Raw genomic sequence first — 12,365 nt, 5'->3', positions numbered from 1 at the left:
TACACATGTCAGCTAGAGTCAAGCAGCTAGAGAGGGAAGATGGAGTGGCTATAACAGCCTGGGAGAGAGGCGAGACGCAGAGTGGGAGAAGGGAGGATGGAGGGGTCAGCAGAGGAGGGAGGTCCAGATAAGTCATCACTTAAGTTGCTGTTTGGGTGCTCTGTTTGTTGTAAGATGCTTTTTAGGCACTTTTGGAAAACAAGGAATCAAGTATAAGATCTGTTTTCTGCCTGAGGACTGATTTAACACTTGTTTAGCAAAACAAAACAAAAGGTTTTACCTTTTATTCTCTGCCAGCTTTGGAGATGATATTCTCTATCGGAGAATATTTTATCGACAGAGACTTTGACAGTATTGCAAATTACTACATATATATTATTGAAAGACAGTCAGCAGTAGCAGAGAGTTGGTGTCATAGTGGTGAGATTGCACTTTGTGACCTGTGCTCAGTACTCTGAGTCAGCAGGCTGCCTTTGGTTTAAACCAGGGATTTTCCCGCAGCTCAGTCCCTTTGGTTGTGTTCTATCTGTGTTCTATCTCACAGGAGCATATGGAAAAGATTAAATATAACACACTGTAAGAAGAAAAAAAAGAAAGAAAGTCGCAGCCACGGCAGTTGAATGCTGAAGCCATGAAACTTCTACCGTATTAAGGGGACGCTGCCCTGCTGAGGTCACTGCTGAGTCGGTTATTACTGAATCAGTTATTTTTGTCTGAAGTTGCCTGAATCTGCACACAGATATTTTGTGATTTGTTTTAAATATATCATAGACTAACTCCATACATTTATATTTTGCTTGTTAACCTTTTTTATTGGTGTAACATTTTTCATCCGATTTTATTTTGGCATTCATGGTCATTTCCAAATCAAAGTGTTTTGAAGCAGGCTTTATGTTTCAGTGTTTCCCTGTCAGCTACAGAAGGATGGCATTTTATTATAACATGTAATATTAAACTTTGAATTCAATTTTAAAACATTGCATGTATAATTTTTGGTACATCTTTTACTGTTGGGACTATGTTAGAAAAACGTCTCTTCAGTCTATCAGTCATCTTGAACACTGAGTACTGGTTTGGTTTTAAGTCTTTAATAAAAAGAAAAAGAAAAAAGTAAAATAAAATTATAAATAAAATTCAATAGATTTACTGATTCCCGAATTATATGTAGACAGAACTCTGTTTTACAAGATAAAGAAAGCAAATAAAATACAACAACAACAGATAAAAAAGGAAATAATTTGTGTTGAGTTTTTTTTAAATGAAATGATTATAAAATTGTGCTTTAACATGCATTATAACTCAATATGGTCACGTTATCTACGAAATTAAACAAAGTAAACAACGTAAATCAAAACAGGAACATGTAATTTTGGATTGCAATGTCAGTAATTATCTCATTACATTTAGTCCACTAATTACTATGCATAATATATAAGCAAAGTTACTCTCCAGAACTCTATATTATCCAGTTTGTTTGAAAATTTTGTAAAGTATTTTAATAACTTGAAAAGCAGATCTGATCAGATCTTTTTTTTTTATAATTACAGATTTCAAATTGAGTAACAATAACAACAAGAGCTGTACTGAAATCCACATTTCATATCACTTCCAACAGAAATTTATAACTTCACAGACAATAGAAAAAAACATTGAAACGTTGGTCAGCTCGGTGTCCCCTCGTGTGTGTCAGAATATGTTTCAGGTGAAGGGGTCCGCGGTGGTCGCTGGGGTCGGTGGCTGTTTCTGAGCTGCAGTCAAGTGTGGAGTGTGTGATGGGGGTCATCCTGTGGCCATGTGAACAGGAAGGTGCGGGTTCAGTGTGAAGGGCTAAACCTCTGAGCAGTTTATCAGATAGCTAATGAAGCAGAGCGATCCTGAGGGAGGAGGAGCGGGAGAAGGGGAAAAAGAGGGGAAAAGGTAAAAGAAGGAAAGCGGGGTGTTGTAAAGAGGCCGAGAACGAGATGGAAATGTTGGCGTATCCGCGGAGAAGTTATCGCTGAACGGGCTGAGATGAATAAACCAATCTTCCGTTTCATTCTTCTTTATTCCCACTACAATACATAGAAAAATACACATCAGAATATTTATTACATATCCTTGTTAAAAAAAATCAGCAGAGGCCATATCACTCAGCTCCTGCCGTAAACATTTTCTCTGGCTGCAAGAGAAGCAGACCTACGTTTCCAATTCCCATCATCACAGCCATCCAGTTTACTGCAGGCTACACATCCATCAGTGTGGTTTGCAGGAAAAGGGAATGAGCCTGCTTCATTACAAGTTCAAATAATCAGCCAGTCAGATGATCAAAACAGTATTACAGTGTAGATGTCAGTGTTTGATATTCCACTGTTTCCAGTGATACTTATTCCTGCTCACGTCGAAAAGGAAAGCGCTGACATATTTTGGAAATGGCAGACTGGGAACTCACCTCTGATTAAATTCTCAGGATTGATGTCATGTCTCTATTGTTGATATCAATTTAAAATATTGTAGTGTAATATGCGGGCTCCTTTTGTGGTAACACTCAATTATTTTGTATAAACTGTTTAACGTAGCAAAAACAACAAGAAAAGAAAGATCTGAATGAAATTGACATCAAAGTTTGCCTTTGCTGTCTAAAGAGCTTCAATATACACTGATATAATGGATAAAAGCAAACACTTCACTCGTCTTCACTCGAGACTCGTGTGCTTCATGTTTATGAACATGCCGTCGAGCACTTTGGAGCTGGAGCTAAAATAAGACTGCAGGAATATTGCACAAAAATGTCATAGCTCACTTTATATCCATGATCAATATTTATGCCATTATCCATGGAACAGTTTAGTTTTAACTCAAAAAGATAAAAAATATGGAATGTAAACTTTTTATTGTTTGATTATTGAATATAAATGCGCCTGTAAAGACGGGGAAAGTTTAGAAAACTACAGTTTTGATCTTTATGGACTCCTGTTAAAACATTGGGGTCCTCTGCATCTGCAGGTGTTGCTGTAGTAATAAAACATTAAAGTGGTTTACACCATTTGACCCACGGGGCTTTCTGCTTTCAAATAATTCATAATCGTGGTCAAAGCCCTGGAAAAACATAGCACTTCTCACTTGGCCCAGGATGGTTAACATAAAAGGCTTAAACTGTTGGACTGCTAATGAAATATCCTGTTATCTCTTCTGCTTGTTTGTTATTTATGATTTGTCAGAAGCAGCCGTTTGTAAGAGAATTTAATTTTCCTGTAAACTTCACAGGCCCAAAATGTGGTAGCAGATTGAATAACATATTCTGATGACGCCCTAGTTGCTTTGTTTTGCTGTCAGTTGCATGCCGAGTTGCAATTTTTGGCTTGTGTAGCCGTGTGAGAGTCTGGTTTGTTCATCAGAGGCCAGAGGGTGAGAGGTCGGAGGTCAGGCTCAGGGGAGTCATCATTGTTGAGCGCTCAGGTGACCCTGAACGATCCTGAGGTAGAATGGCCCTCGCCTCCCTGAGGAAGTTCATTCCATCACTGCTGGTGTGTTTGCGAGAAGGCATGTGCTTAAACAATGCCACAACAGTGCACAGAAATGTGTGCATACAGTAGTTCAGCATGCAAGCTTACAGCATTACGCAACATTTAGAGTAAGAGAAACGTGACTGGGTTTTTTTCACTACTGGTGACATTACTTGATATGAAAATCTGATGCAAAGATTACTAGGACCCCGAACTGGTTTTCAGGGAAAGACCATCTCTGAATCGAGGAGGGGGCCTAAGGGTACATCTTTCGCCATCTTACAATGCTGTGATTGCAGCCATTCCCCAACCCTCTGTGAATGGTACTCATGGCCATTGATCAGTGGTCTTTGATCAGTGGGTTTTGGTCAGTGGTTGTTGATCAATGGTCATGGGAATTTGCATAATTATGATTAAGGAACTGACCTCACAGCCCATTGTTCCTTCAGTGGGCTGGTTTCAGTCATTATGCAAATGTACTGTTTATAAGGTTTGGGGAAACCTGCAGTCAGCTGAGACTGAAGAAGTCACTTGGATGAGTGACGAAATGTTTCTCCCACAAAACGCTACGTCCAGATGAACAGATTCAACTTTTGGAGATTTACTTTCCTGGATGATTGAGAATGCATCAAGACGTTTAATGCACACAAATGTTTGTATCTTTCTGTGCAAGTTTTACTGCAAAACCAAAAAGTTTCCAACAAACTGCCGACCCACTGACAGGAAGTTTTAAGTGTTAAATTTGACCTTTTACCCATAACATTGAGAAAAAATGATGAGATGTCAGAGATTTTAATCTGCTGATATATTTTATATTTACAAGCCTAGTTGTTGAGATATTGAAGGGGAAATAATGAAGAGTCAGAGAATACACTGACATTCATGACTGTTTGTAGCAACTTAATATAACAGCTGGGTTTAATTTCACAGTATTTTTTTCTTCTTCAAATAGTTCAGAATCTGAAGCAAATAAATAAAAAAACTGAAATGAGTTAGCACAATCTGAAACAATAGAGTCTCAATTACACACTGATTTTAGACTTGTTTATATAGAAATTGCATTTAACATTAAAAACTTAAGACTAGGCCTTCTCTGTCATTCTCATTCTGTCTTCTGTGATTTTAAAGAGTGGAGACATGAGCGTCTGTTGGTCTGTCTTTGTGTCCCTGGCGAGTTTCTTCTAATCATGCTGGATGTGCCAGGGGTCAGCAGCTCTGACCTGCTGGCTCCAGTTCACCATAAATATTATGGAACCACGCCTTCGCTAGCTGTTTAATATAGCACCGTGTCCGTTAAGGGACCTAAAGTAATAGGTTACGCTGGGGTATCTAAGCTAATAATAACGTTGCCTGCACAGTGTAATTAGAAATAGTAAACACGAGTCAGGATTTAAGATTTTGGAAAATTCATTTGTATTTGTGGAATTTCATCAGCTTCTTTACTTTCACTTTATGTGTGTCTTAAAATATCTTTGAGTTGTTAGAGTATGTCAGTTGCGCAAAGCTGTTGGCCTGAATGCACGTGTATTCATGGCCACGTGTGCATTTTTGTGTGCCAGCAACACAGTGGGCCTGTGGGAGTGCTCTGTCCTCCTTTCCCACAGTATGTGTCCCCTGAGCCCTTGTAGTGACGTCAGGGCAGAGGTATGGGCGAATGCCTCGCTCAGAGGTCGCAGGTTCACTTCCTGTCTGTCAGGGCTGAGTTTGGCACGGTCCAGTGTGGATCACCGAACTGTCTTTATGATCTCTCAGTAGTTTGACCTCTCTGTCTTTGTCTCTGTGTCTGTCTCTTTCAGGCTATGTGGCTGATGCTGCAACAGGAGGAGCCCGAGGATTTCATCATAGCAACAGGGGAGGTGCACAGTGTGAGGGAGTTTGTGGAGAGGGCCTTTAGACATGTGGGAAAGACCATTGTGTAAGTCAACATGTCAGTATTCTTTTTGCAGTCAAAATCACAGATTTGGCTGAGAGGCCTCAATGTAAGACACCCCCAACCCTATGTCTCTGGACTTGGAAAGATTCCTCCCGTGTTTAACCTGTCATTCACCTCCCCTCTTATGTCCTGTGAGATACTGACATGTGGTGAAGGATGTGTGGGTTTGAGGGGAAAAAAAGGCAGGTGACATGTTTTGTCTGGATGAGACTATAAGGAAACAAACTACACAAGAAGTAATCACGGCGCTTGAATCTTGGAGCAGGTGTGGGAAACTCTTAGTTCCTGCTAAGATTTCTTTCTTTCCAGGTGGGAGGGAAAGGATGAGAAGGAGGTTGGCCGTTGCCAGGAGACAGGGGTGGTACATGTGAAGGTGGACCCAAAATACTTCCGTCCCACTGAAGTGGTAAGTCAAGTTTCTCCTACCATTTGTGTCTATACACATTTGCATTCCCTTTTTTTATTTGTCTCTTAAGTCGTACATCACATACAGACTAAAATGTCATAAAGGTTTTCTGGCTTCATGAGGCGTAACAAATACAACACCTTTGGTCTGTTTGCCCCTCCCTCTGTGGTCTGGGAGCCTGGAGATGCTTGCTATAATGGTCTATATAAAGTCTATAATACACATTTACTATAGTGGTGCAATCTATATAGTTGCATATAATTTATAACGCATCACGGCACATATTTATTGTTCTATATAAGAATGTTTCATGGTTTTTCTTTGTGTATGTGATTGCGTCTGGGACTATACACTTATCAGTGACAGCCTCAGGCATCTTATTGTATGCTTTTTTTAAACAGCTAGAAACAAGCCAGACGATCTCTTTAAGAGTACTGAAGGCTATATCCTGCCAGTTTATGCTAAGTGCATCCAACCTGGAAATGTTTAATACTAACAACTTGTTAGTTTGGGTCCAAGGGTTAGTGAGGCAATTCTGCTGCATGAGAGGCTAGTTTGATAGCACAGGAGAGATATTGGTGCCTCTTTCATGAGATTGTGCTTGCTGAGATAATAGTTCTAAAAATCAAACTCATAATGTTAGCCAGTGTATTACTCCTCCATCTCTGGAAAGGTGTCTGCTGAATTTGGGAGGTCTTTCTCTCATCACCCTGGTCAAGGGTTATTGCAGTTACTCCCTGTGGACATTCTATGGTTACCCTGGGGTGTTGTGGCTGAGATTAGCCATCATCCTCTCAGTTTAAAGCAGGAGCTCCTCTCTCCTGGGCTTTGGCCTGGTGAGATTAGAGTTGAGATGCAGTTGAGTGATGGCAGAGGATTAGTAAGGAGCCCCTGGTGACTGACAGCTGAAGGTACGGCAGCACTGGTTACACACCTGGGCCTCTATTCTCTGTTCGTGTCAGCTTATTCGCTCAAGGTCCTAACCCTGTATCCACATGGACAACTACTCTAAAATATGATCAAATCAGCCTACAGGTCCATTAGTGATAACCGGCTAATTTCTCTGAGCATTGCACAGTCTGACCTTGGGGTAAATTTTCTGGGGCATCCACTCCTGGGAATATTGTGGCATTGTGTTAACACACATGTGAATGCTCCAGACAGCAAACTTCCAAAACTTCAACTTTTATAGAAGTGCTTTCACTTGCTGATGATCAGTCAGTGTATTTGATTTTCAGCACCTGGCTGCTAGTTACCCTCTTAATACCTATGGAAGCAGCAAGGGTGTGCTGTGCTGCATCCTTTCTGTGAAAACCTTCTTTTTCGCATGACCGTATGTCCTTACGCTACCCAGCACTATAAAATTTATCAAACTGACAGCTTCCTAACAAGTGTTTGAAAACAAGAAAAAGAGAAGCCAGCAGTGAAAGCATTATTGTTGCTGCTTTTCAGCCGAGTCACCTCACTTGACCACAATTTGCAGTTAAATGGAAAATTATCGTAAACATTCAAAGAAAGACTGTTCATGTAGCAAGTGTGGAATAACTCCAAACTGCTGACCCGTTGCTGCTTCCATGGTATATTGCTGTGGTGCTCCATGTTATTAGCACTAGCAAAGGAAGCACTGCTCCTGACGTGTGGTGTTATAAACACAGAGCAACAACAAAGAATTAAAGGTGTTCTGGCTCCCTGTGTCTGTATTCCTGCGTATACATATGACACATATCTAAAGATTAATCATGAATGTGCAATTTAAATAAACTTCACAGCTGTCATTGATCACATTAAGGGTGGAAATAATTATTTATTTGTGTACCTTGCCGAGCAGCTCAGAGGGAACTGTAGGTTAAGCTTGCATAGATAACAAGGGGAGGACGGTTCAGTAAGAGCGGGCAATTTCTCTGCTTTTTCCCTTTGTCCCTTCTATACGGCTTAAAGAGACTGAAGGATGTTTAACCTCTGACCCCTGCAGACAGGAAGTGACTGACACTGGGCTCATAGCTCAGCATTGTGCCTCACCTCAAGTGGAAATACCTGTCATCAAGTGTGTGTGTGTATATCCTAAGACTTCAGCTGACTCAGACTCTTTTGGTGTCATGTTTGCTGTTTAGCAGTACAAAAGTTTGAATGTGTGTCCGTGTGGGGCCCAAATGCAAAATGAGTTGTGTGTGTGGCGCATGGAAGGAGTGTTACCTCAGGCTGTGTGCTAATATCTGTGTAATTCATCATTAATTCTGTCAGAGTGTGTGTCTGACATGAGCTTCAATCCCCTGGGACAGGAGCCCCAGCAGGTGTGCTTCACATGTGGTGCAGTGCGTGAGTGTGAATGTGTCTTTTGTGCACATGTGTGAACCCTGCAGGGCTACCGGCTTGACAGCCCGTTTGTCTCCGATTGTAGAAGCAGTTTACCTGATGTGATGCGTGCTGGTTAAAATGAGGACAAAATAAAGCTACCAGCATTTTACACCAATAGTTAACACGTGAAATCGAAAGACATGCAGTGCAAGCTGTCAGGGCTGTTTTGAAGACAGCTACAAGTAAGTTTCACATCGCTCCAACTGTCACGGCTTTGCAGGGCTGTCAGTCACTCTTGGCACCATGTGGGCTTCTGTCAACGCTCCTGAAGTTTGGCTCAGGTGAGCCGTCTTTGCCTTAGCTTTACAAAGGTTTGTCTGTGCACTACTCTCTAATGGTTCTGATTAGTTTTGGTTGCCAGGCGAAATACATATATCAAGGTGTGATCACATGGGTTCTTCTGTCTTGCTTTCTGAGTTTCTTTTGTACCTGATTGTTTTTCAAGACTTATGATGTTAACTGTAAATGTGTATTTGTTCTATGTGATTTGTTAAAGAGCCGCACACACTCACATAAAGGGCACACAAGAGCACAGGTAGAGGAAAAACTGGTCTATAAATGAGTGCCGTGAGTGGAAGCCTTGACATTGTATTTTTCTGACATGGGAAGTTGAGTACAGAATATGCCTGGCATGCAAGTGACAATAAAAAGTCACATCATTCTGGAAAAAAAACCTTCCACTTTACTGTCATGCAAAACCAAAAGTAATAGTAGAAGCAGTTAAGATCTATTGCTGTAATTTAATAGATTTAAAAAGATGGATTTTTTTTTTAAAAAGGCCACATATTTGTATCTCATTTTACATACCCTCCAAAAATATAATCACATACTTTCACATACCTTGAATTAAGCCTTCCCCAATCCCCACCTTACACTAAAACCTCTCCCAATATCACTACACTATTACTTTTTAACATACGTCTTTACTGTATGTTAAGGTTTACTGCACAACATGTGTGCGTGTGTTTACTAAGGTTTCAACATGCTGAAAGATGTTACAATGTCACAGTTCATCCTAAAACTCTTCCATTGTTCTGGTTTCCAGCTCCATGTTCTTTAGTTTTGGGTTTCATCACTTCAAATGCTTTCAAAAATCCTCAACTTTGCTATTTTAATTTGTAAATTTCCTCTATGAGCTGTGTCATCTGCTGCTCCAGCTGCTGATGGGAATATTTTTGTCCTGTGCATAATATCACCATGGAGCAGTTGTGATTAAAAGTTTTAAGAGGTCAGATTCATGAACTCTGTTATTTCAAATAATGTCTTATGCACAGGTCACCACTGTAGGTTGTTCAGTGGCCCCAGGAAGTTGAACTTGATTGACATTCATGATACAGCATCTGGAAAACTAAGTTTGATGTTAGTCCCTTGAGTTTCACATTAGAGAAGTTTAGTTTTTCCGCTTAAACCTCCAAAGCACAATGTATACAGTACGGTAGTTTGCTTTTGAGCGCATATTACCTAACAACATGCATCATACAGTTGACAGTAAATGTGGGGAATTTTTTTAATTCAGTTTGCCTCCTTGCCTCATTTAAACCTCAGCATGAAGTATTTATTGCAGATCACAATTTGTCTCTCTTAACAAAGTTTTGGGCCAAGACGGCTGTATTTGTCTGTGCAGAGACAAGTGTGCATGTCACTGACTTGGCGTTCAACCGCATGCATGTAGATGCTTGTGCATGTTCATACTAATGCACCCTGGCTGTCATACTTCCAAGTTCATGTGCTGCTGGAGGGTTTAAACTGCTGTGAGTTGATTGACAGCTTGGTGGTTTTTCTTCTACCTCTCATGCAGAGAAGGAGAAGTGATGATAAATGGGAAGTTGTCTCTCAGTCTGTTCTTATATTTCTGTAACCCGTCAGTGTGTGCATGATGGGATGGCCACTGTAATTCTTCCACTATCAATTTTATACATTGTAAGTACACACTTAGATCTCTTTCTAAATCATAGTAATCCCAATGATTGAACCCAATCACCAGACCCGATGATTATTCTAATTTCCAGCTTATATTTTTAAGTAATTCAAAGTAATCCCCATTTATCTTTTTACTGGGCCTTGGTTCAGCCCCTCAGTTCATTCTCAGTCAGAAATAAGCTATTTTAGCTTCTCTCCCTTTAAGCCAACTTTTTCCGACTGGCTGCTACCAAAGTTATGAATAGAAGGTGAATGGGGCTTTTGTGCTCATAGCCAAAGCTTTATGGCTGAGGTGACCAGATTAAGGATATGCACTCTCCTGGATGTCATACATGTCCAAGAGTACAAAAAATGTCTGAAATGGAGCATTTACAGTCTGATACCTGTGATCTTGGCTCAGATGAATTACCTTCTACGAGTGCATGCACTGTTCACATTGCTTAAAAGTTAGGCCACATTTAATATGAACATCTATCATTGTGTGTATATTTTATATATATATATCTCCGCTAACACTGCACACCTGGATTAAGGTGGTTTATCTGATCCTATTTGTAGATCTTCTCAGTTTTTGTTAGATTGATGTATCTAGATTAGATTGAAATGTCTTGGTGTAAGGAAAGGTTTGAGTCTTTGGGTTGGCTGGGGCTTTTATGTGTGGATTTTACGTGTTCCTATTGTGAGCTCATGGGTTTCCATCGGGTATTCCAATTTCCTCCTGCAACCCTAAGGCATGCATGATGGGTTCATTGGCTAAATTGGCCACGGATGTAAGGTAGATAAACGCTTAAATATATAGACAAAGGCTATCTTTGAGTATATGGGTGCTACACAAATCCAGTTCATTCCATTCTAATCCCCAGTTTTCTCTACAGACTGTGATTTTAGAGGAGGCAAACTAGGGACAGTCTGTTTCGTCCCACAGCCACTCCAGTGAGACCTCAGCTCAGCACCTTGAGAGGCTGAAATCCAACTATCTTTTCTCCCTCTTGATTACTACTGAAGGTCCAGAGCCTATTAGTAGTATAAGACCTTAATCTGGGAAATGTCCTTGTGGTTCCAGATGTATACCAGTTCATGAATATTGATGCTACTGTGCTCTTGGGACCACTCAAATATATATGATTTTATGTGTATTGATATATATATCTATATATATCTATAGATATATATAGATATATTATTCCAGTGGTCATTGGAATGTTCCTTACACTAAATGCCAATTAACTTAACACCACTAAACGGATGACTGTGAGAGAAAGCCACAGTACCCAAAGGGAAATCACGCAGACACAGGGACAACATGCAAACTTCACACAGAAAGGCCAATGGTGGATTTGAACCCAGGAGCTTCTTGCTGTGAGGTGGAAGCTTGTCTTCTAAAATTAATCTCTAACCAGCTTTTATTTTTCCCCTTTTTGAAGTATTTCTTTACTTTTCGTTATGTGTCTGTTAATGACTATAAAATGGCATGTAAAATGCAAAAAAAAATAATTATGAATTCTTTAATCCAGCTGTTCGACAGAAGTGAATTGTTTATTTTGCAGGACTCCATTGTGTTGCGTGTTATTTTGTTTTTTTTGTGTGTAGCATGCTCTCAGCATGAAATGTTTTAGCATGGTGCATAGTAGCTCCTCACTGTTCCTTGCAATCTGTATTGATAAAATCTTGAAGTCCTCTTTGTTTATTGATAGATTAGGATGATTTCCATCTATGAGCTATCAGTTTCTTGGCAGTTGAGGAGTTGCTTGCCTAGGGCACCTCTGGTTGAGTGGTAGCTTTTATTTGTATTGTAGATGGCCAATGAGTTTAAATGAGTTCAAAGTATGGACAGGTAATCCCCGTCAGCCAAATCCTCAGGCTTTACACTATAGTAGACATTCAGTTTTGCACAGTTTTTTATACACTTGAATCTGTATGATGTCAAAGGCAATGGATGTCTGTAATATGGTTGTGCACCAAAAAACAAGATTTTATAATGTCACAGAGAAATCCAGCACATCTCGAAACAAGAAGCTGGAATCAACAAATGTAGATCTGTCATTTAGGTTTAATTAATAGCTAAGACTTATTGTTGTTTAATTTTCCACCAGTCATTAATCCTCTAATGAAAACACCAAAACGTTGCATGATCATTTTGCTGACAGGAGAGCAATTCAGTGGCATGACTATTTATCACCGTTGTGTGCTTTGATTGATGGAAAGGAATCACCAACTGAGGTTCCCATGTATCAAGAAGAACAGATGTAAATTAGGCTTTGTTGCAGTC

The 12,365-nt window shown here is 40.0% G+C and overlaps 1 protein-coding gene across 1 annotated transcript in view; it reads left to right on the top strand.

Moving 5' to 3' along the window:
• Positions 1 to 12,365, top strand: part of gmds (GDP-mannose 4,6-dehydratase) — a 172,206-nt gene that overhangs the window by 126,547 nt on the left and 33,294 nt on the right. The window contains exons 8-9 of the mRNA XM_031732441.2: positions 5,279 to 5,397; positions 5,725 to 5,821. Coding sequence (XP_031588301.1) covers positions 5,279 to 5,397; positions 5,725 to 5,821 — 216 coding nt within the window. The remainder of the gene's footprint in view (positions 1 to 5,278; positions 5,398 to 5,724; positions 5,822 to 12,365) is intronic.

This window comes from Oreochromis aureus, linkage group 17, assembly GCF_013358895.1.
Source record: "Oreochromis aureus strain Israel breed Guangdong linkage group 17, ZZ_aureus, whole genome shotgun sequence".
Taxonomy (NCBI): domain Eukaryota; kingdom Metazoa; phylum Chordata; class Actinopteri; order Cichliformes; family Cichlidae; genus Oreochromis; species Oreochromis aureus.
Note: the sequence above shows the minus strand (reverse complement) of the source record. Positions and strands in the feature narration are given on the sequence as shown.